Source organism: Phocoena sinus, chromosome 6 (genome assembly GCF_008692025.1).
Source record: "Phocoena sinus isolate mPhoSin1 chromosome 6, mPhoSin1.pri, whole genome shotgun sequence".
In the NCBI taxonomy this organism is placed as follows: Eukaryota; Metazoa; Chordata; class Mammalia; order Artiodactyla; family Phocoenidae; genus Phocoena; species Phocoena sinus.
This window is the reverse complement of record NC_045768.1, coordinates 8011225-8034292: the sequence shown is the minus strand read 5'-3', so window position 1 is coordinate 8034292 and position 23068 is coordinate 8011225. Positions and strand designations below refer to the sequence as shown.

The 23068-nt window shown below is 58.0% G+C and overlaps 3 protein-coding genes across 3 annotated transcripts; 2 read left to right on the top strand and 1 right to left on the bottom strand.

Moving 5' to 3' along the window:
- Window positions 1–478: 478 nt before the first annotated feature.
- Window positions 479–6469, top strand: CFAP157 (cilia and flagella associated protein 157). The gene is made up of 9 exons (XM_032633846.1): window positions 479–651; window positions 2595–2866; window positions 3522–3675; window positions 4106–4373; window positions 4730–4860; window positions 5060–5210; window positions 5578–5744; window positions 5906–6112; window positions 6418–6469. Exons 1-9 carry the CDS (start codon window positions 479–481, stop codon window positions 6467–6469), a joined length of 1575 nt encoding a protein of 524 aa, XP_032489737.1.
- PTRH1 (peptidyl-tRNA hydrolase 1 homolog) lies at window positions 6246–8162 on the bottom strand. The gene is made up of 5 exons (XM_032635330.1): window positions 8061–8162; window positions 7495–7714; window positions 7131–7230; window positions 6932–6981; window positions 6246–6843 (listed from the first exon to the last, which is right to left on the bottom strand). Exons 1-5 carry the CDS (start codon window positions 8160–8162, stop codon window positions 6668–6670), a joined length of 648 nt encoding a protein of 215 aa, XP_032491221.1. The 3' UTR covers window positions 6246–6667.
- Window positions 8163–8339: 177 nt separating this feature from the next.
- Window positions 8340–23062, top strand: TTC16 (tetratricopeptide repeat domain 16). The gene is made up of 12 exons (XM_032636084.1): window positions 8340–10049; window positions 10224–10367; window positions 11559–11659; window positions 11759–11888; window positions 14135–14349; window positions 15001–15245; window positions 15627–15768; window positions 17413–17578; window positions 18331–18473; window positions 18634–18805; window positions 20231–20312; window positions 21368–23062. The coding sequence occupies exons 1-12, from the start codon at window positions 9792–9794 to the stop codon at window positions 23035–23037; spliced, it is 3468 nt and encodes a 1155-aa protein (XP_032491975.1). The 5' UTR covers window positions 8340–9791; the 3' UTR covers window positions 23038–23062.
- Window positions 23063–23068: the final 6 nt, after the last annotated feature.

Below are 23068 nucleotides of genomic sequence, written 5' to 3'. Positions count from 1 at the left end.
CTGAAAGGATGATTTTGCTGTGTAGCTGCATCACCAAAGAATGAACAAGCTGGGCTCAGAGGGAGGGGCTTCTTGACCCGGGAGCGGGGTGGGGGTGGGGGGAGCTCTGTAGAAGTCCCTCCCATTTCCAATGGGCACAAAGGGGCAGGGTGGTGATTTCTAGGGCTCTTACTCTAATATTCCCATGTCACTTATTTCCACTTGAGGGAAGGAGGGGTCTCCACAAAACAACGTCTTGTGAGCCTGGCGTCCTGATCTCTGAGATGCCATGGCCTGGGACACCCAGGCCTAGGGGCCCTGTGACGCCGTGGGCCTCGGAGCAGGAGGCTGGTCTCTGAAGCCCAGCCTCGCCAGGAAGAGGGAAGGTCCCTTTAAGCCCTGCCTCACATCATCAGCTTGTTGCTATGTATGGGGCCAACTTCCTTAGCAACCACCTGGCCTCTTAAAGGGGCCCTGGAGTAGTGGTTGCCGCACAGCCATGGCTCCCAAAAAGAAGGCAGGCAAGGGGGCCAAGGAACCCGAGGTCAAGAAGAAGAAGGGTGGGAAGAAGGATCCCAGCCTGGCCAACAAGCCCATGGAAATGCCCATAAGCGAGGAGATCCGGGAGTTCTACCACATCCAGATCCGCGACCTGGAGGACAGGCTGGCCCGGTGGGTGGGCGGGTAGGGCGGTCCTGATAGGTCAGAGCTGGCCGCTGTGCAGGCTCAGCCAGGGGGTCCTAGACCTATGTTCTGGACTCCCATGGGATGTCCAGATCCCACCCTACCCCAGCCTCAGTTTCCTCCTAGGTAATACTTTGAGGCAAAATGGATTTTCCCGCTCCGTCTCAGCCCCCAGTTCCGGGGTCTCAGTGCGAGCCCACCCCAGGCAAGCACCACTCCCTCGTGCCTCACCGCTGCCCAGTGGAACCATGCATTTTATAGGATGGCAGAGTTCAATCAGTGGGATGAATTGGAAATGGCAGCCCCCTGGCAGGCACGTGACCACGTGTCCCTCCTTCTGCCTGCCCCCTCCCCCCAGCCTGTGCCATGATTCCCTGATCTGTGGGTCCCACCGGCTTCCCCAGCTGCTAAGCCCACTTGTCCATGCTGGGCCTCAGTTTCCCCAGATGTAAATGAGGAGGGTTGTGAGACATGGGTGGTGGTGGGTGGAGGGGGGATTCTCTAACTCTTCTGAGACACGTTCACTTGCCCACTTTTCTTATTTTTACACTGGTTTCCTCTCAGTTATGATGCACTAGCCCAGTCTCAGGGTGACCCTTAAAAGGCACACCCCTTTGGTGACAAGTAGGCAGAGGGTCTTCCCCAGGTGACGTTGCAGATCCTCACAGCTGATGTTGAGACCTTCCTGTGCTGGCGCTCACTGCGTCCTTAAAATGTTCCCACGAGAGAGGCCCTCATGTCATCCCCATTATAGAGGTGGGGAGACTGAGGCTCAGGGAGAGGAAGGCACCCAAAAAAAGAGGCTCCAGAATGTGAACCCTGGCCCCTGACTTCGCCACGCCAGGCTGCCTCCTTGCTCCACAGATCAGGCCGTTCAGCTTTGTACCCTGCACTGCCCTGTGTGCAGTAGCCATACAAAAGATGTTGGTTGTGGGAATTCCCTGGCAGTCCAGTGGTTAGGACTCTGCACTTTCACTGCCGAGGGCGTGTGCTCAATCCCTGGTCAGGGAACTAAGATCCTGCAAGCCGCGCAGTGCGGCTTAAAAAGAAAAAAAGATGCTGGTTGAGTCAATTGTGAAGTAAAACATCTTTCCAAATAACTTCTATCAATTATTCCATTGGAAACCAAAAAATTGTTTACGTGAGACTCTTAAAAATGCACAAGCTTCCCTCAAGCTGAGACACCAGATGGAATGTACTTGGGAGATGTCTATTGCGTACTTATTATTTGCCAGGCCACCAAAATAGAGATGGAGGAGGTCAGTTCTTGACTTCCCAGTGGGACAAGGGTCAACCTACAGGAGGGCACCAAAGAAAGGGCCACAAATGCTGCTAAGGGCCAAGAAGACTCCACTGAGGCGACAACACAGGGGTTCACTCAATGGAGGAGGGTAAGGAAGATCACAGGTGCAAAGGCTTGGGATTGCAAAGTCCAGAAGTATTAAGGAGGGTGCAGAGCCAGCAGCAAGCATTATGGTTGAGAGCCTCAACTTTGGGGTCAGACTGACTTGGGTTCAAGTTCTGGTTTTGCCCTTTACTAACTCAGAGATGCTTCATCCCTCTGTGCCTCAGTTTCTTCACCTGTGAAATGGGTATAATCATCATAGTACCTACCTCCTTATAGGTTGTTGTGGATTCAACAAACACAGAGTACCTACTGCGTACCAGGCACTGTCCTCGGTGTTGGGGACACAGCTGTGAATGTAACAGACAGAGGCTCCGCCCTCACAGACCTTACATTCTAGTGATGTAATGAACGTAAAGTGCTGAGCACAGGCATTGGCTTGGTCGCAAGCGTTGATCAGGGGGCACAGTGGGAGATGAGGCTGGAACCTCAAATGCCCTGATATGGGAGGGTCCAGGGAGCAGCCTAGCTGCGTGGAGGCCTGGCTTGTCCAGCTTCCTGGACCTCTGCCCCGCACCTGCCTCAGGTACCAGCAGAAGTGGGATGAGCTGGCTGTGCAGGAGAAGCTGTTTCGCCAGGAGTTTGAGCAGCTGGCCAACAACAAGAAGGAGATCGTGGCCTTCCTCAAGCGCACGCTTAACCAGCGGGTGGATGAGATCACCAACCTCAACGAGCAGCTCCAAAGCCTGCAGCTGGCCAAGGAGATGGAGAAGGACGCCTTCGAGGCACAGCTAGCCCAGGTGCGCCACGAGTTCCAGGAGACCAAGGACCAGCTCACCACTGAGAACATCATCCTTGGTGAGGGGCACTGGCCGGCGAGCCTGGGGGCACACGCCACGGGGGTGGGGAATCCAAGGCTCTGCTTCTTTGGTCTCTAACCCTAGCTCTCCCACGGACTATCTTTGTGACCTTGGGCTAGCACTCTCTCTGACCCTGTTTTCTCACCTGGGAAATGGGGATAATACGTCTACCTTGAGTAACAACAGCTACGTGCTGCTTCCCACGTGTATCCTCCGTGGTAATTGTCCAAGCAATCCTGAGGCAGGAAATCCCTTCACCACCGGCCACTTTGTAGGTGAGGAAGCACTTCAAGGGGGTGTGTCTTGCCCAGGGTCACCCAGCTGGCAAGGGTGGTTGTGAGTTTCAATGACAGCATGAGTGCCTGATCCAGAGAAGGTGTTCAAATTCAGTGACTGTTGTCACTGTCACTTTCATGAGACGGGAGTAGAGTGTCAAGGGAGGCTCCTTGAACCCCAGGCTTTATAAGACTAGTGGAGGAGAAGAGCGTTCCAGACTAAGCCATAAAGGTGGGCAGGACCATGCATGGCATGTGTGGGGACAGGGGACTGGCCCTACTGGATCGGCAAGTTTAGGGGCATCATTGCTCAAGACCCCCGGGACCCTGCCCTCCCGAGGTGGCCCCTCACCAGGCCTGTGCCCTGCGGTGGGGCAGGGGGGAAGCTGGCAGCCCTGGAGGAGTTCCGGCTGCAGAAAGAGGAGCTCATGGAGAAGTTCATGTTGCTGGAGGACCAGCTGCGGAAGCAGGAGAACGAACACAAGGACTACGTGCACGCCCTGGAGAAGAAGTCGGCGCTGGATGCGGACAGGTGGGCAGGCCGGTGCCGGGCCTTACCGGGGCCAAGCAGCCCGGTCCGCAGACCGCTGACAGCCCTGGCTGCTAACTGGGGAGCTGCACTAGCTCCTTGACGCCCCGACCTGCTGCCGCTCACAACCCTGGCTGATTTACGGTGGAGGGAAGAAACGGTTCCCAGTTCTCACGCCCGTGTGGAAGAATCCCTGGACTTCCTTTTGCCACCTTTTGTGACTTAACTTCTATTTATTTAATAATTAATAATATTTACATTGATCAAGTTCAAAATGGTACAAACGGTCTACAGTAAAAAGCCTCCTGCCTGTGGCCCTGTCCCCTCCTGGGGGAGAGGATGTAGAGATCTAGGCGCTCTGGGGACCCCCGCGTAGGCAGGAGGTGCCTGTACCCACTCTGCCCGATGCCCTCACTCCCGCCCCTCCTGTTAGATTGAAGAAGGAGATCATCCAGCGCGTGAATGTGGTGGCCACTGAGTTCCGCAAAGTGGCCATGAGCCAGATGGGGGACACGACCAAGCGGGCCATCATGGAGAACAACACCATGACCCTGCAGCTGGCCAAGATAGCCCGCCAAGGCATGCAGCTGCTGCAGGAGAACGAGCAGCTCAGGGGCGACCAGGACAACCTGTGCAGACAGCTGGCGCTGCTGGAGAACTCCCAGAAGGTCATGGCCAGGCACAGCAGAGGCCACCAGAAGGTGTGCCCTCCAGGCCCGCATCGTGGGGGTGGTTGGCACGGAGAGCAGGAAGGAACCCTAGGGGCCCTGTCCTCAGGGCAAATACAGCCCCTCAGGGGTGGACCCCAGGGGCCAAATCTTGAGGGAGGTAGCTGTGAGGCGATGGGGCCCTTCTTGTGCGGGCTCTGGCCCCATCTCTGGTTTGTATTTGGTTTAAAGCCCCCATAACTGGTTGAAGTCGAACCCAACCCCGGGGACCCAGCTGCTATCTAGAGAGGGTGCCGGGCTCCCAGGGCCTCGGCGGGCCTCTCCGGGGGAGCAGGGCTGGCTGAGGGCCTGTGGTGGGCCCAGGGCACGGCCACCTGCCCACACTGCAGATCATTCTCATGCTGACGGAGAAGTGCCGCGAGCAGCAGCAGGGCACGGCAGAGGCCAAGCAGCTGCGTCTCCTGCTGAGCCAGCTGGAGCAGAGCCTCATGCAGCTGCAGAAGGACAACCAAGCACTGAGGTGCGGCCCGCAGACGGGCAGGCGGCGGGAGCAGGTGGGAACCCCTCCCTTTGTGGCCACGTGACACGGGCCAGCGACTCCCCCTCTCTAGAGGGGCCCTGAGGCTTCATCTGTCAAACAGGCTGAGGCCCGGGGCTGGCCGAGGGCCCCTCACCCTAGAATGGGGAGGAGGCTGACTTGTCCTGGTCCCGGGGCCCAGGAGCCAGAGAGAACAGCTGAACCTGCAGCTGGAGCATCAGCAGGCCGAGGGGCAGCGGCTACAGCAGGAGCTGGCCGAAGAGCAGAAGGTTCGGGCGAGCCTGGAGACAGCCCTGGCCCAGGCCACCACCTTCCTACAGGACATTGTGCAGGTGAACAGGAAGTGGGTGAAAGTGGGGGGCGGGAGATGGAGCCAAGGACAGAAACTGCTCGGAGATAACTGGGCCATCGGAGGTGGCCAGGCCAGGCGCCCCGCCTATTCCCTGTGAGATTCCTGGCAAGTCTGTCCTTTTCTGATTCTGCACTTTAAAGACCCCTTCAAGGTCTCAAAGGAGCTGGATGGAGTCCTCTGAGGCCCTGGAAGGCCTCGGGTCTCAGTCTTCCCATTTGGAGAATGGGTATCCCACCACAGCCAGGGAACACTGAGGAAACAGGCACTGCGGTTGGAGTTTCCCAGAGGTGGGTGCTGGGGCCACGAAGGGCCTGACCTCGTGGGCCCGCCCGCACCCCTACCGGCAGATGCAGCCCGACAAGGAGGATGGTGACTTCGATGTAGTGTTGCAGCTGCAGTGCAAGGAGATGCTGAAGCACCTGCTGGTCATGCTCAGCTCGGCCATGGTCCTGAGTCCCCAGATGGCTGTGTCCCCCCGCCGGGAGAGCCAGTCCTGTGGCCCACCAAAGGAGCGGTGAGTGACCCTGTGTGACCTCAGAGGAAGGAGCTACGGGACTTGTCCAAGGGCTGTCCTCAGCTGAGCCTGGGCCCGAAACCTGGCTCACCAGAGCCTGTCTGAATCTCAGCTTCCTCACCTATGAAACGGAGGTGATGACACCAGCCCTCTCCCCACAGGCGGTACAGCACCCAGCCACTCAAGACAGGGCCTCTGCTGCAGCAGCTGTCCAGCGTCATGCCCTACCAGCTAGGGGACCTGGGCCTGGTGCCTCGACGGATCCACATCCCACCCAACCCTGAGGACCTCAGGCTGCTCTCACATACCACCCGTGTGGGAAACTTATGGGCACACAGCAGCCCTGAGGTGAGGGTGCCAGGGTCCCTGGGGACAGCAGGATGGCAGCCAGCCCTGGGTGCAGATCATGGCTCTGCCACGCTGCAGCTGTGTGGCCCTGGGGAGGTGGCTGGACCTCTCTAAGCCTCCATTTCCTCATCTGTAAAATGGACTGAAGAAAGGTGTGGCAAACCCTCAGTGGGCTAAGACATGCCCACACATCCCCTGGGAGGGGGGCTTGCTGGGTCCTGTGGTCCCCTCCTCCGCCGGCAGGGGAGAGGTGGGAATCCCCCGAGTAGGCCTCAGCTTCCAAGCTGGCATCTTTATTCTTACAGATCCATACCTCCGGTTCTCCAAAAAGGTTCAAAAAGTTTAGTCTTCCTAAAGTTTCCCTACTTTCTAAGTAGGACACAGAGAGAAGACCAACCTCCTATCCCCCAAATGGACTGTTCCGGCCACAGTTCCCGCTTCCGTCCACAGGCAGCCTGGGGCAGCCCAGAGAAGAGTTATATAAAAAACAGATACCACAGGTTGGCGTGGCACCTCTGTGGACGTGGCTGGGTGTGTGGGCACGACAGTCAGGCAAGCAGCCAGGTCCACTGGTGTCAGGGGCTGGACGACGGCCTCTGGCTTCGCTCACGGACGTGGTCCAGGAGCAGATCGGTGGCGCTCAGCAATGGAGGCAGCAGCTCCTGCTCAGCAGGGGCGAAGTAGCCCAGCACGTAGCCCCGCACTGTGTCTGGGTGGGTCGGGCGCCCGATGCCCACCCGCAGCCGTGGCACTGCCTGTGGGCGAGCCAGAGGGGCCCAGGGAGCTTTGGTGAGGAGTGTCGGGGGCCCTGCGCCGGCCCACCCGACCCAGTGCAGGACTCATGTTAGAGTCGAGGCAGCTAATACAAGAACGGACTCCACTGCGGCCCCTTCAAGGGATACGAGAGGAGCAGTTAGTGCTTCCTTGGGTCAGCACCCTTCACCCCATCCCCTGCCGAGACTGGGGTCGGCACCCCTATCCCACTCCAGCTGGGAGGCCAGCTTCCCTATCCCCACCCTGACCAGCTCAGGGCCTCACCTGGCACTTCCTCCCAACTTCAGAGCCAGTTTCCCCAGCGGCTTATGGAGCTCATCGTGCACCAGGCAGACCTCCTCAGCAGTCAGTCCAAACAGCTCCGCTTGCACAGGGAAACGGTGGCCCTGGTTACCGCTGATCTGCCCAGGGGGGTTGTCCCGACTCAATGCTCCCATGAGGAGGGGCCGCAATTAACCCCACTTCATGTATGAAGAAACTGAGACTCTCACAATCACCCAAGGCCAGGCAGCAACTGGAGCTCAACAGGCACCTGGAGCTCCAGGTGAACTGATCTGCCGCAGCCCAGAATCCCCTCGCTGGCCCCTGCGCCCTCCCGGGCGGCCCACCCCTGGGGCCCTCAACTTACTGGCCCGGGCCACGCTGCGCCCGTTGACGTTCATGAGCCCCCATGGCCGGAGAAGGGCCAGCTGGGCATCCCCGAGCCAGGCCAGGGCGAGGTCGGCGGCACAGCGCCGGTCGCGCGCCCAGCTCTCCGCCACACGTAGCCGCCCCGCCAGCTGCCCCAGCACCGCCATGCCCACGCTGTGCCGCGTGCCGGGCAGTCCAGGGTTCCCCAGGCCGGCCACCTGCGGGCGACACCGGGGAAACTGAGGCCCGACAACTCTCCCCATCCGCCTTCTCACAGCGCCCTCCGGGACCCAAAGCAGAGGAAGGTAAACGGAAAACTGGGCCAGAGTGGATCAGGGGTACGAAGAGGAGCCCAAGAAACCCCGGAGACTCCAGAAGGCCGAGTGGAAACGGGCGCCCCCGGGGTGGACGGGCAGGGCACCCCAGTGCAGGAGCGGAACTCCTGGAAGTTTGGAGCCCATCCGAGCATGGGACCCATTTCTGATAATAAAACTATGACAAGGAACTGGGGCGGGGGGGCCTTTGCCCAGGAGACAATGGCTACCCTACGCTGCCGTCCCTCACTCTACTAAGCCACCGCTTCCCCGGGGGCCGGGGTTCCAAAACGCACCAACTCATGGCCCGACCCAACCACAGCCCTGCGCGCCAGAGACCAAACAGCTCCATGCGGCCCCAATTCGTGGCCCAGACCCCGCCCCCTGACGTCAGCCAGCCCTCGGCCAATCGCGGCCGCCATCTATCCAGGGGCGGCCATTAGCGTCCAATCCGGGGTGGGCCACGCGGCCGCCATGTTTCTGAGGGGCGGAAGTGGCGGGGCCGGGCGCCCCCGCGAGTTGTCCGGGACCGCGCCACCGAGTCCTAGGGGTTTGTCGTGGGGCTCGCGGAGTGCTTGTTTGACCTCCGGATTGGGAGGAGGGAGCCGTATTCTGGCCCCCGCTGTGGCCCTGCCTCGCTTTGGAAACCCGGCAAGTCTTTTCCCGCTGTAGACCTCGGCCTCCCTAGCTGATAAAAACTTGCTAACCTCCTTCCGGCTCTGTTTGAAATTGGATTCCAGGGAGTGGAGTCCTTGGATTCCGGGGGCGTGGCTAGAGGGGCGGAGCCTGTGGGCGTCCTGGAGATGATGCCTAGCAACGTCAGCGGTGGGTGCCGGGAGGCAAGTGAGGGCCGCGAGGGAGCCCGCCCAGGCCCGGAGGTCCTCCTGGAAGGGGCCTCATGACAGAGTCCAGAGAGGTGCGGGAGAAGGCTAAGGCAAAGGCAGAGGGTCGGGGGAGAAGAAAGGTTTTAAGTACGGGAGAGACAAGATCATTTGTGCGATTCAATAAAGTCCCAGGCTGCTTGTGCAGAGAGCAGAGGTCTTAGGAGCTGTGGCTGGTGGGGAGGTCAGAGGGGTGGCCAGAGATGGCATATAGCCAGAGATGGCATTGGCCAAGATGAGAGGATGAGAGAAGAGGAGGGATCTAAGAGATCTTTAGGAAGTGGGATAGACAGGATTTAAGGACTGATGGGACATAGATCTTTGGCTTGGGTGGTTGGCAGAGAAGGTGGACTCACTGCTGTGGGAAAACCTGGGGCAGAAGTCAGGTGAGGTGCTCAGTTTGGCCTGCCGAGTGTGAGGGTCCCACAGGATATGCAAGAAGCTGCTGGACCCCCAGGGCCTGTGGCTTGGGGCAGGGCCTGAGCTGCAGAGTTTTGGGTGTCAGTAGCTGGAGGTAGGAGCTGAGGGGGACCAGGAGGAGGGCAGAGGCCAGTGTGAGCGTGAAACCTTGACCATAGGTGACAGAGGCAGGACTGGAGAGAGGTTAGGGGAATAGGGGTGGGAGTGCCACCAGACCCCAGACCATGCTTCTTACCAGGCCTCATTTCCACCCCTCCTCCATCCTGTAAAATACCTGAGGAGAGCATGTAAGCGGAGTGGGGGCTGTCTCTGGAGGCCTGCTCCAGCTTGCTGTCTCTTGGTTCCAGAATGCTCTGGGGCTTGATCAGGCTCCTTCACAGCACATCCCAAAGCCATGGGTGATTCCAGTGCCAAAGGGGACCCTACAGCGCATCTTTGGGACCAGCCAGGTGTTCCGGAACTTTGATGATATAAAACCAAAGCCTGCAGGGTTAACGGTGCCCCTCAAAGTCAGGGAGTAGTGAGTGATCACCTTGCCATGGGATCCCAGGTTCCTACCCTGCACAGCCACTGACATGCTCTGCAGCCTTGGGCCAGTTACTCTCCCTCCCTGAGCTTCAGCGAGCTCAACTGTATAATAGGGCTCTTCCACCTCAGCAGATAAAAGGCTGCTGGCCCGGATGAGCTCCAAGAATGTCAGCCTCCTCTCCCTGGGTCTCTATCTACCCCTCTTGTCTCCCTACCCAAGTCCCCCTCCTCCCAACCCATTCCCGAAGCCCCAGCTGTATGCCCTGGACTGGTCCCAAGTCAGGGCCAGCCCCTCCGCCTGTGCCCCCTGCCCCTACAGCTACCATCGAGGCCATCAGTGCTTGGAGCAAGAAGACTGGGAGGTGGCCGTGCTGTTCTTCTCCCGTGGCCTCCACCTGGACTCCCAGCTGGTGAGGGGGATGGCCTGGGTGGGCACAGGCAGTTGCTGGCCCCACACTCACCCCTCGCTGTCGCACCTGCCTGGCTCCTTCTCTCAGGGCCACCAAGTCCTTGTGGTAGCTGAGTGTCAAGCCTCAGGGCGGATTGTGGGGAGGGAATGGCAGTCTGGGTCCCCTCTCCCACAGGTAGAATTCTATGCCTCGAGAGCCGAGGCCTACATCCAGCTCTGCGACTTTTCCTCGGCTGCCCAGAACCTTCGAAAGGCCTACTCCTCCCAGCCAGAGAACACGGACTTCCTGGAGCGGCTCACCTTGGTGCTTTACCTGAAGGTGCCTGGGGCTGCCCCAGGCCCACAAGGCCCCACTTCACACCCTGGCCTGCTGACTCTCCCTCCAGCTCTGGGGGGCTTTCCTTGTTCCTGAGACCAGCCCTGACTCCCTAGGGACCTTCGTGTCCCTGTGTCTGTGTCCCCATCTGCTGCCCCGCTAATGAGCTCTCCCGCCTGCCGTGTTTACCACCAGGGCTGGGTACAGTTTTGCAGTTTTGTCCAGTAGAGCTTTCTGCAGTAGTGACAATGATCACTGTCCGATCTGGTAGCTACTAGCCATGTGGAACTGTTGAGACCTTGAAGTGTGGCGAGTGTGACTGAGGAACTAATTTTGACATTGTATTTAATTTGAATGGATTTGAAATTATATAGCCACGGGAAGCAGGTGGCTATTGTATGGGGCAGCACAGGCCTAGAGTCCACAGGCTCTAAGCACTGAAAAGGTAAGAGTGTCCCCCATTTGCAATGCAAAACAAAGATGATATTAAACCATAAAAGTCCTGGGTTTTTTTCCATTTTGACAAATTTAATGCCTTTGTTTTTAATGTCAGTAATTATTCAATTCTGAAAAAGAAACATTCTTAAAACCAGAATGTTGGGGTCCTGAGTCCAGTCCTCTTTCTGTGTGACTTTGGAAAGGTCACCTCACCTCTCTGAGCCTCAGTTCTTTCATCTAAAAGGGGAATGTTAGCTGGTCCCAGTGAGATAAGTTCAGGTTTTTTGTTTTTCGGGTTGTTTTTTTTTTTTTTGCTGCACCTGGGCAGCTTGCGGGATCTTTGTTCCCCGACCCACATCCTCGGCAGTGAAAGTGCCGAGTCCTACTGGACCACCAGGGAATTCCCTAAGTTCGAGTTCTTAATACAGGGCTTGGCACCTGGAGCCCTCGTCCAGGTGGGAGCCTGTTACTGTTAGATCTGCTGTTCTGGTCCACCTCCCAGATTTTCTCTATTTTTCCTTGCTCCTTTGTGTGTATTGCTGTCTCTCTGTCATCAACTGTATATTTCTGTCTCTTGCTGTCTCCCCAGCTCTGGATCTCTCTCCATCTGTGTCTCTATCTCTTAAAGTCTCTCCCAGATCTAAAGGGCTCTGTCCCTGTCCCTTGTCATTCCACCCCAATGCTGGCCATCCCTCAACTCGTGGGTACTGCTAGGCCGGGGTCACAAGCAGAAGTGACGGCTCTCTGTGTCCTCAGGGCCAGTGCCTTTTCGAGCAATGCGCCTTTCTGGATGCCCTGAACGTCTTCTCTCAAGCCTCTGAGCTCCAGCCTGAGAAATTCTGCTTCCGTTATCGATGGTGAGCGCCCTGGCTGTCCTTGTTGGCCTTTGCCTCCCCGGCGTCCCCTACCTGTCCCTCTCACCCGGCAGACAGAGCACCTTTGCCCTCTGCCCTCAGCATGGCCTGTCTCCTGGCCCTCAAGCGGCATCGTGAATGCCTCTCATTCGTCACCAAGGAGGTGGAGCATGGCACCACCAATGCCGATGTCTACATCCTCCGGGCCAGGCTCTACAACTTCTTCCAGCAGGTAGAGCGGGGGTGCAGGGCAGGGGGGTGGACCGCCTCCTTGTCTGGACGCCGCGATGACAGGAGGCGGCTGGGCTGTCGGCCAGCCCCGAAGCTGTAGTGGGGGCCTACACCTCCCCCAGGGTAGTGGGGGCCCTGTCCTCCCCAGGCAGAGGCCCCAACTGGCACTGGCCCAGTCGGGTAGTTGTTCCATCCTCACTCAGCCCTGGCTCTGTGCCAGGCCTGCGCCAGCCCCCGGAAACCACAAGGTGAGAGGCCTTTGCCATCCCTGCCCTCACGAAACTCACAGCCCAGGGGAGACGTCCCCAAGCGGATAATTACACAAAGGATGACTTCCCAATTGTGTGAAGCACCATCAGGGGCACCCAGGCTTCCCTTAGATATGAGACTTGGGGTCACAAGGGAGGAGGGACTGTAGGGATGAGAGAGTGATGGGCAGGGTCTTATGAACCCAGGGGACTCTGACTTCTTCCTGGGGGGCAGGAGGAGCCTCAAAAGGCTTCTCCCTGGGGCAGTGGGCCTTAGAAAGAGCCTTCTGGCTGCCAGGGGGCGTGTGGGCTGGGGGGAGGGGCAAGCCTGGAGGCCAGAAGCCTGGGTACCATCCATCTGGATAGGAGTGGGGCTCGAGGAGGATGGCCATGAGGGTGGCAAGGAGGGGGCAAGTTCACAGACCTTTGGAAGCAGGACCCGAGACTGACTTGGTGGCGGGGGGCGCGGTGAACACGAGGGAAACGGAGGCATCCAGAACAATGCCTGGTATACCAGCCTGGCCTGGGTGCTTGGGGGTGGGGTGGTGGGAACCTCAGGACGGGGTAAATGGGATGGGCTGGATTGGGCGGCGTGTCCTGGGGGTGTTGCAACCATGAGCCTCCCTATGCTGGGAGCTGGGCTTCTGTGTCCCACAGGTGAGTCAGTGGGAGAGTCTCCTTCAAAGGTAGGAGACTAGTAATTACTTTTATTTTTTTAAGATGCTCCTATTCTCTTTTTATTTATATATATATATATATATATATATATATATATATATATATATACACATTTATTTATTTATTTATTTATTTTTGGCTGCGTTGGGTCTTTGTTGCTGCTCACGGGCTTTCTCTAGTTGCGGCGAGCAGGGGGCTACCCTTCCTTGCGGTGCGCAGGCTTCTCATTGCGGTGGCTTCTCTCATTGCGGAGCACGGTCTCTAGGCAGGCAGGCTTCAGTAGTTGCAGCACGTGGGCTTCAGTAGTTGTGGCTCGTGGGCTCTAGAGCTCAGGCTCAGGAGTTGTGGCGCACGGGCTTAGTTGCTCCGCGGCATGTGGGATCTTCACAGACCAGGGCTCGAACCCGTGTCCCCTGCATTGGGAGACAGATTCTTAACCACTGCGCCACCAGGGAAGTCCCGAGACTAGTAACTATTGAAAATTATTTCTGATGGTTGGGATTTCAGCTGCTCCCTGCGAGGCCTAAGCACGTTCTAAGCACTTTACTCATGTTTATCTCTAAGGCTGGCAGTAACCCTTTGAGGTAGACACAACCCATTGCCCTCTTTTCACAGATGAGGAAACAGGTCCAGATGGTCTGGGTAACTTGCCCAAGGTCACAGTGGTGCTCCCCTTGAACTCAAGTCCATCTATTCCAAAGCCCTGCCCCAGCCTCGGCCATCTTCCCCCTCCCGACTTCCACTCACACCTGGTGTCTACACTGCCTCACTCACCCTCCAACCAATTACCCTATAGGACATGGGGTGCTTGCTAAAACTGTTTGTTGACTGACTCACAGACCTGCTCACCCAAGAGAAGGTATTTGCCTAGGGATGTTTTCTGCTCATGCCCAGACCTGAATCTGTTCTTTGTTAGAGTTGTCTTGGGCTTAAAGGTCAGGGGCGTCGGGGAAGGTGTACAGGGGAGTATAGGGAGGACACAACAGTCACAGTCAGGAGACCACACCCTCCCCCCTCCTCAAGTGAGCCTTGCAGAAGTCCTGCAAGGAGGAGGCATCTGTAACCTCATTCTACAGCAGAAACCACTGAGGTGGACCTGGCTCACCTGAGGTCATATCTAGAAAGGGGCCAGTAGGGATGGAGCCTCAGATGGGATTTTCCCGCAAAGCAAAGCAGAGCCACTGAAGATGGGTGGCATGGTGCTGGCCTGCCCAGAGAAAGGCCCCTACAGGCCTGGAGGTCTGCCTCCCCACACTGAACAGGGCAGGTTCAGCTTGGCCTGCACCCCGATGCCATCCCTGCCCCCCCCCGCCCCCCGCAGCCCAGCCTCTGCCATCGAGACCTGCACAGTGCCTTGCTACTGGATCCCAAGCACCCACAGGCCAAGGTGCTGCTCAAGGTGATGGTGGACCAGGCCCAAGAGGCACGCCAAGAAGCCGGCATCCTGGCCGTGCAGGGCAAGCTGCAACGTGCGCTGCAGTGTATCAACTGTGCCATCGAGAACAACCCTCTGGACCCCAGCCTCTTCCTCTTCCGGTACTGAGTGGGGAGATGCTGGTCTTGGGTCCCAGGCCCTGCCTTGCCCCAGATGTGCTGTGTGATCTCAGGAGAGCCCTTGACCCTCCCCAGGCCTCAGTTTCCCCATCTAGCCTCTAACAATCTTTCCCTACTCCCCATCTGGGTCAAGGGATCATGGGAGGTGGTCTCTGCTACTGCCTCTGGAGGAGGGGCAGGCAGCAGCCTGTTAACCCTGGAATCCTGGATCCCCGGGCCTGCTGAGCAGTTTACACTGGCAGGCTCAGCCCAGCTCAGTGGACGAGGCTTGGGTTTGAATCTGGGCCACCCCACGAGGACCCACCACCTCATTCTGGGCCATTTCACTTCCTTGAGCCTGGGTTTTCTCATATAAACAGTGGAGGTAAAATGTCCTGTGTACAAAAAGGCCTTAGCATAGAGGCGGGCACTCACACAGCTACCAAAAAGAAAGAGGGAAGCTATTTTTAAAGAAAAGTAAAATTACCAGTGACTAGCTGGCTATCTAAGTAGCAATCCAGGAGCCCCACGGGCCAAACTTAGTGCGTGCGGTGGGAGCCCCTCCCCCCAGGTCAGAGGGCCCAGAGCCGCAGCCTCTCTCTGGGACACCCCTAGTCGGTGGGGCACTTTGGCCCTCATGTCCCTCCCTCGTAGGGGCATTATGTACCGACGGCTCCGGGAGTTTGACTCCGCCGTGGAGGACTTCCTGAAGGCGTTGGACATGATGACCGAGCACCAGGAGGACCTGGTGCAGCAGGCGCAGCGCCAACTGCTGTTGGCCTACAACGACTTGGCGGTGCACTGCTACCTGCAGGGCGCCTACCAGGAGAGCGTGCTGCTGCTGGGCAAGGCGCTCAAGGACGAGCAGCGGGAGAAAGGCCTCTACATCAACCGCGGGGGTGAGTGGGGGCCGGGCAGCCCGGTGTGAGCCCCTTGCCCTTCCAAGGCCTGGGCTGGGCGCTTGAGGGCCCTGAGGGAGGGAGGAGGGAAGGAGGGAAAGCGGAGTCTCAGTGTCCCACGGACACACTTTGGGAAACGTTGCCTTAGACAATCTGGCCACAGCCCTTCAAAATGCTCGGGATCAGGCAGCTGGAAGAAGGTGGCCAGAGGCACGGAAAACCCTCTGCAGGTGCCCGCGACCGCCTGCTGGTGTCATCACCGCGGGTGTCACCACCCGTTGCAGGCCCCACCCCCTGGGGGTGGAGCCAGCTGGGCTGCGGCTCCTGGGCCGCGGGTTTGCGGGGCTCACTCAGCCCCCGCCCCCGGCCCCCGGTCTCCAGATTGCTTCTTCCAGCTGGGCAACCTGACCTTTGCTGAGGCGGACTACCAGCAGGCGCTGGCACTGAGTCCGAAGGACGAGGGCGCCCACTTGCGCTTGGGCCTACTGCAGGAGAAGTTGGGCTTCTGCGAGCGGAGGAGAAGGTGCGCGCAGACTGTGGGCGGGGCGGGCCAGGCCGCGGGAGGGGCCAGAAGAGTCTGGAGTGAAGCCGGGCGGCTGGGATCCTGGGGTCGAGATGCCTCTGCTCTCCCAGTTGTCTCCTAAATATCTATTTTATTTTTCAAGTTTTCTATAAAAATCTTTCATTTTTTATGTGAATATTGTTATGGTAATTGCGGTTTTTATTTAAAAAGCTTAAGTATTCAGTAACATATAGCTTAGAACGTGAAAGTTCCTTCTAATATCTACGTCCCAACGCCTCCCCCTTCCCCTGTAAGTTTGGTAGAATCCTCTAGATTGATTTCTATGCATATGTTAACAATTGTTACCATTTTACAAAAGTGAGATCATGCTAAGCTGATTTTTTAAAAAATAAGTTTATTTTTGGCTGCATTGGGTCTTTGTTGCTAAACGCGGGCTTTCTCTAGTTGCGGCGAGTGGGGCTACTCTTTGCTGCGGTGCACCGGCTTCTCATTGCGGTGGCTTCTCTTGTTGTGGAGCACAGGCCCTAGGCGCGTGGGTTTCGGTAGTTGCGGCGCGTGGGCTCAGTAGTTGTGGTGCATGGGCTTAGTTGCTCCGCAGCTTGTGGGATCTTACCAGACCAGCGCTCGAACCCGTGTCCCCTGCCTTAGCAGGCAGATTCTTAACCACTGCGCCACCAGGGAAGTCCACTAAGCTGATTTTTGACTTGCTTTTTTACTTCCCATGGCAATTACATATAGGACGACCTCATTCTCTTTTATTGCTTGCAAAGTATTCCATTCTGTGGAGGTACCACAATTAATTTCTTTAGACGATAGTATGCTGATGAGTATTTGGGCTGTTTTCAGTTTTTTATTATAAATAATGCAGTAATGAGACCCAAGACATGTTTTCATGTGTTCATACTAGTAATTCTGTAGTTAGATTGCTGGAAGTTAAATTGTTGGGTTAAAAGGTGTAAAAATTTAACATTTTAAAAGATAATACCCAATTGTTCTCCAAAGACAATGAACCAATATAAACTTCCCCCAGTAAAGGAAAGTCTTGGTTTCCCCAAACCTCCCTAGCCCAGGGTATTAAGACTATTTTTCAACTTTGCTATTCGGGTAGGCAAAAAAAGGCTCTCTCGCAGTGGATTGACTTTGCATGTTTAAATTGTGAGCGCAGGACAGCATCCTTCATGTGTTTATTGGCCATTATGGCCTGCCCAAATTGTTCGCCCATTTGCTCTTAAATTGTTCATTTAAAAAAAAATTTTTTTTGGTTATAAGTGTTCTTTGTAGGCTAGAAAATTAGCTTATCATCTGCCTTCTATGGCAAAATATTATTCACTATTTACTGCTTTCTTTTGTGGTGTTTTTGCTACTCAATAATGGGATTTAACCATAGTCAAATTAGTTTCCTCATTTTTAGCTGCTGGGTTTATGACATCTCAGAAAGGCCTTTCCTACTCCAGGATCATAAAAATGTCCACTTATGTTGGGATCTTACACTAACGTTTAAGTGTTGGGTCCATCAAGAGGGGCGTGGTGGCAGGGAGCAGAGACCAGCCTGATTTTCCCCAAACTCCCCACTGGGGTCCAGGAGCCTCCATATCCTCCAGGTGGCCCAGCTCAGAGCACCCTGTGGCCTGCTGTGTCCTGCAGGCAGTTCCAGAAGACAGAGAACCACTTCTCAATGGCCATCCAGCACAACCCCCAGAAGCCCCAGTACTACCTGTACCGCACCGGGAGCCGGCAGCTCACACAGAACATTTTTGGGGCCCGCCAGGATGTTGCCACTGTCCTGCTCCTTGACCCCAAACAACCGAAGGTGTGTGCCTGCTGGGCCAGGAGGGTGGGCTCCAGAGTTAGTACCTCTGGCCACCTAAAGATACTCCCTGTCGGGCTTCCCTGGTGGCGCAGTGGTTGAGAGTCCGCCTGCCGATGCAGGGGACGCGGGTTCGTGCCCCGGTCCGGGAAGATCCCACATGCCGCGGAGCGGCTGGGCCCGTGAGCCATGGCCGCTGAGCCTGCGCGTCCCGTCCGGAGCCTGTGCTCCGCAACGGGAGAGGCCACAACAGTGAGAGGCCTGCGTACCGCAAAAAAAAAAAAAAAAAAAAAAAGATACTCCCTGTCTCTAAAAGAAACCCAGTTTCGTAGCAGTAATAAGAGCTGCTAATGCTGGAGCATTTACTATGTGCCAGGCACTGTTCTAACCAGCTCAGCTCACATCACTCCATTTAACCCTCTTCAGTACCTACAGGACAGGTAACATTATCATCACCCCACAATTCATAGAGGGAAGAGGGTAAGGCTCAGAGAAGTCAGTTCCCTTGGCCCAGGTCATGGAGCTTGGAGGTCACACCCTCATCCGGCTGGCTCCAGAACCACTGGGCAGGCTCACCATCAGCACTCCCTCACCGAATAGTTCCTTTCTCAGGATGTCCTGATAGTTCTGGGGCAAAAAGGTCCAGCCCTTTAAAAAACAACAATCTGTGAACCCTTCCTCTGCCAGGGCAGCACCACACCATCTGCCCCCTGTCCTGGCCCACACCTGACTCTGGTCACCCTCTTTCCTGACAGCTGCTGCCACTGATGGCCAACCTCTTCCCCGGCCTGTCAGTGGAGGAGGTGCTTAACAGCCAGGTGGCCCACCTGGCCAGGCTGCAGCTGGAGCGGGTGGTGGAGCACAGCCTGCAGGCCAGCACCCCTCAAGATATCATGGGGTAAGTTTCTCCAGGAGGGCCCGCGGGCCCAGAGTTGGGGGACGGTTGGGGCTCAAGGCACCTCTGGCCCTCATCGCCTTCTCAGGCCGCTATCCAGTCCTAGGGATGGTGGGGTGAGTCAGGGAGGCCTACCCAGCGCTCTGGGGTCACGGCTTGTCAGGCGGCTCAAGGAGCGGGAACTAGAGCGCCAGAGGGCCCGGGCCCTGCAGCTTTCGTGGAAGCTGGAGCAGCCTTTGTTCGAGACCTCCAAAGAGCTGGAGGCCACTCACCAGTCCCTGCAGGCAAAGCCAGAAGGCCCAGAGGAAGAGGCCAAGGCCCCTGGGGAGAAGGAGGTAAGTGGGCTGTACGCCGGGGCCGGAGGTCCTTGAGGTCCAAGGTGGAATGTACCCCAAGTGAGGGCTGAGGGATGCACGCTGGCTAGAGGCTGGCTTCTGGGCCTGGCTCTGCCAGCACTCAGATGTGTGACTTGGGCTGGGGACATCTCGCTGTGAGACAGAGAAGGTACCAGTAAGGAGTACACCTGAAGGAGGGTGCGTGAGGATGTGGGCCCCTCACAGAGAGAGGCTTCCCACACTTTGTCCACACTCACCTTCATAAATTCCGCTGTGTGCACTGGCCACTGGTACCAGAATTTTCTTAACTCTTAAATTCATTTCTAAAAACTTTTCACTGAATAGAACATATAGAAAAGTACATGACTCATAAGCGAACTGTTTGATGGATTTTCACAAACTGAATACCCCCATGGCACCATTCTCCAGATCAAGAAAGAACACGTTCCCAGTTCCCCAGAAGCCCCTCGTGCCCCCTTCCAGGCCCCTCCCTCAGCCCAGCACACCCCACAGGGCTGTCCTGATTCCTAATGCCGCAGATGAGCGTGCCTGTCCTTTGCAACAGAGCACAAACGTGGCGCAGGCCCCTTTGCCTCTGGCTCCTTTCACGGAGCGTCCAAGTTTGTGAGATGCTCCTTCTCATGGCTGGAGACAGTGCCGTCCTGCGAATATCCCGCCACTTATTTATCCACTCGACCGCTGATGGACAGCAAGTAAACTGTGTTCAAGGGAGACTTTAACCATCCAAGTACACGGAGTGCCAGCATCCCTTGCCGGAAATGGGAAAGGCAAGCTCTACATTTTTCTAGCTCACATTAGGATACAAAACTACAGAACTTGGGTCTGTGTGTGCCCTGAAGTCATCGTGGGGTCCCTGCTGGGTGTTCCGCAGCCCCGTCCGCTCCCGCATCTCACTGCCGCACATTTCCCGCGGCCTGCAAGTGCGACCAGCAGCCGAGAGCCTGGCCGCAGAGTCCCCCTGACTTGGATTCCAGCCCTGCTTCTCTGCGTCTTAGCCGAGTGCCCAGGGCAGGCTGCTTAGGCGTTTCCTGGTCCGGGAAATGGTAATGGCAGGGGAGTTCCCTCCCAGATGTGCAGGGACATGAAACATGGAGAAGGTCCTCAGTTTCTCACTAGCTATTCCCTGGACACAGCACTTCACAGTTTACAGAAGCCTGTCCCACAACTGAACTAATTTGCATCTTGCAGATAGGGAGATGAGGCCCAAGAGCCTCTTGACACTGCTTTTCTCACGTGGCCACACCTGTCTAACCTGGCCACGCCCCTTCCTGTCCAGTCAACCTCTCCATGTCCCCATCCAACCCTAACCTGCAACCCTCGAGGAGCGCTAAGCGGCTGGGCTTACAGAGCTGCGGCCACTGTGACCATGCAGCCCGTGATCACGCAGCCTGTCTCTTGCCCCAGAAGCTGGAGCCGGCCCCCAGCAAGGAGAGGTCCTTGACCGACAGCTACATCAGCCAGACCGCTTCAGGCTCCATCTTGGGCTGTAAGTCCCGCTGCTCCTGCCAGACCTGAGTGAGCCAACGCAGCAGGGAGGGCAAAGGTCAGGGGTCAGGGGCTCCCAGGCCTGAGTGTGAATTTGGGCTCTGCTGTCACAGCTGTGCGAGTGTGGAGTGGGAGAACTCATCCCAGCTTTGCGGGGGGGCACAGGGAGCCCTCAGGGATGCCCAGCACACAGCCTGGGAGGCCGGCTCTCACCGCGGGGCGCCTCACAGCTGCTGCCTGCTCCACCCTCATTCCCCGCTCAGGCCTCTCTTCTCTCTGCCCCCCTGGCCTCTCCCTGAAATAAGCCCACAAAGCCTGTGCATGTCCAGGGGGCTTTTACCCTCAATTCTGAAAGGTGCCAGTGTGGAGGGGACGAAAGTAAAAAACCCAAAAATGCTGCTCTGGGTCCCAGGGGCAGCCATGGGCAGTCCAGGGAGGGACGGGAGTAGCAGCGGCCAGCCCCCTTCCTGCCATTCAGCAAACACGTTGAGCATCCTAGGGCCAGGCCTGTGCTGGACACTGGTTACAGGCATGAATGGCACAGTCATTGCCCCAGGGAGCTCTTGGTCCTCAAGGGAAGAAGGCCCACAGGTCAACAGATAACCAGGACAGTGCAGCCATACCATGGAGGGGAGTCCCGAGGGCTCTGGGTGCACTTAGCTCCCTTTGGGGGGTCAGGAAGGGCTTCCAGGACCCAGGGGAAGAGGGGTAGCCAAGTGTGAACAGGGTGGAACAGGGGTAACTGCTGCAGGCAGGGGGCCAGGGCCCTGCAGGCTGTTGGTTGTGGCTGGAACGCACAGGGCAAGAGGCAGGGGGCAGAGTGGAGGCCAGTGCTGGGCGAGTGGGGTCCTTCGTATCTCCCCCATATCTTTCGGCCCTGACCCGCCTGCAGGGCTCAGGGTGCCAGGAGGGCTGGGCTGCCGTGAGCTGGCGGGCCTTCCCCTTGGCCATGCAAGGCCTCTGGAACATAGGCAAGGGTGAGGCCTAGAAGTCTCCCTTTCTTGCCACTGTCTGGGGAAGGCGGCCTGACAGCTACTCTTGATACATCCTTTCCAGTCAGGACCATGTCCACCTCAGAGACGGAGACGTCCACTGTCTGCCAGGAATACGGGAGCACTTCGACCACTGTTGTAACATTCTCTGACTCCTCACCGCTAAGGACACAGTCCTCAGACTCGGGGGACAAGAGGGAAGACCTAAGCCTGAGCCACAGCCCCAGAAAAACCAAGTCCACCCCAGGCCACAGCCAGAGGCCCAGCGAGCCCGAGACCATCCAGGTCCAGAGCCAGAGGCCCAGCAGGACTGAGGCCGACCAGGTCCAGAGCCAGAGGCCCAGCAGGACCGAGGCCGCCCTGAGCCAGAGCCGGAGACCCAGCAGGACCGAGGCTGACCAGATCCAGAGCCAGAGGCCCAGCAGGACCGAGGCCGCCCTGAGCCAGAGCCAGAGGCCCAGCAGGACCGAGGCCGACCAGATCCAGAGCCAGAGGCCCAGCAGGACCGAGGCCATCCATGTCCAGAGCCAGAGGCCCAGCAGGACTGAGGCTGCCCTGAGCCAGAGCCAGAGGCCCAGCAGGACCGAGGCCGACCAGATCCAGAGCCAGAGGCCCAGCAGGACCGAAGCCAACCAGATCCAGAGCCAGAGGCCCAGCAGGACCGAAGCCAACAAGATTCAGAGCCAGAGGCCCAGCAGGACCGAGGCTGCCCTGAGCCAGAGCCAGAGGCCCAGCAGGACCGAGGCCGACCAGATCCAGAGCTGGAGGCCCAGCAGGACTGAGGCAGCCCTGAGCCAGAGCCAGAGGCCCAGCAGGACCGAGGCCAACCAGATCCAGAGCCGGAGGCCCAGCAGGACCGAGGCCGGCCAGATCCAGAGCCAGAGGCCCAGCAGGACCGAGGCCGACCAGATCCAGAGCTGGAGGCCCAGCAGGACTGAGGCAGCCCTGAGCCAGAGCCAGAGGCCCAGCAGGACCGAGGCCGACCAGATCCAGAGCTGGAGGCCCAGCAGGACTGAGGCAGCCCTGAGCCAGAGCCAGAGGCCCAGCAGGACCGAGGCCAACCAGATCCAGAGCCGGAGGCCCAGCAGGACCGAGGCCGGCCAGATCCAGAGCCAGAGGCCCAGCAGGACCGAGGCCGACCAGATCCAGAGCCGGAGGCCCAGCAGGACCGAGGCCATCCATGTCCAGAGCCAGAGGCCCAGCAGGACTGAGGCTGCCCTGAGCCAGAGCCAGAGGCCCAGCAGGACCGAAGCCAACAAGATTCAAAGCCAGAGGCCCAGCAGGACTGAGGCCGACCAGATCCAGAGCCAGAGGCCCAGCAGGACCGAGGCCATCCATGTCCAGAGCCAGAGGCCCAGCAGGACTGAGGCTGCCCTGAGCCAGAGCCAGAGGCCCAGCAGGACCGAGGCCGACCAGATCCAGAGCCAGAGGCCCAGCAGGACCGAGGCCATCTGGGTCCAGAGCCAGAGGCCCAGCAGGACTGAGGCCAACCAGATCCAGAGCCAGAGGCCCAGCAGGACCAAGGCCAACCAGATCCAGAGCCGGAGGCCCAGCAGGACCGAGGCCGACCAGATCCAGAGCCAGAGGCCCAGCCAGTCCAAGGCTGCCCAGAGCTGGAGCCAGAGCACAAGTCCAGGTTCCGGCAAGACCGAGGTCACCTGGGGACTGAGCCCAAGTCTCAGCAACACACAGACCACCCAGGGCCTGAGACAGAACCCCAGCCCCGGCAGTTAGGCTACTGTCTGAAGGGGCCGCTCGGCCCCTT

Bases quoted from the DNA above. Each gene is read 5' to 3' on its own strand.
- CFAP157 (XM_032633846.1), top strand. From the start codon at position 479: ATGGCTCCCAAAAAGAAGGCAGGCAAGGGGGCCAAGGAACCCGAGGTC. The intron at 4,861-5,059 runs GTGCGGCCCGCA...CCCGGGGCCCAG, and splicing joins AAGGACAACCAAGCACTGAG to GAGCCAGAGAGAACAGCTGA. The intron at 5,211-5,577 runs GTGAACAGGAAG...CCCTACCGGCAG, and splicing joins TCCTACAGGACATTGTGCAG to ATGCAGCCCGACAAGGAGGA.
- PTRH1 (XM_032635330.1), bottom strand. From the start codon at position 8,162: ATGGAGCTGTTTGGTCTCTGGCGCGCAGGGCTGTGGTTGGGTCGGGCC. The intron at 7,715-8,060 runs GTGAGGGACGGC...TGTCGCCCGCAG, and splicing joins GGAAGCGGTGGCTTAGTAGA to GTGGCCGGCCTGGGGAACCC. The intron at 7,231-7,494 runs GTAAGTTGAGGG...TCCCTGTGCAAG, and splicing joins GCGCAGCGTGGCCCGGGCCA to CGGAGCTGTTTGGACTGACT.
- TTC16 (XM_032636084.1), top strand. From the start codon at position 9,792: ATGAGCTCCAAGAATGTCAGCCTCCTCTCCCTGGGTCTCTATCTACCC. The intron at 11,889-14,134 runs GTAGAGCGGGGG...CGCCCCCCGCAG, and splicing joins TCTACAACTTCTTCCAGCAG to CCCAGCCTCTGCCATCGAGA. The intron at 18,474-18,633 runs GTAAGTTTCTCC...ACGGCTTGTCAG, and splicing joins ACCCCTCAAGATATCATGGG to GCGGCTCAAGGAGCGGGAAC.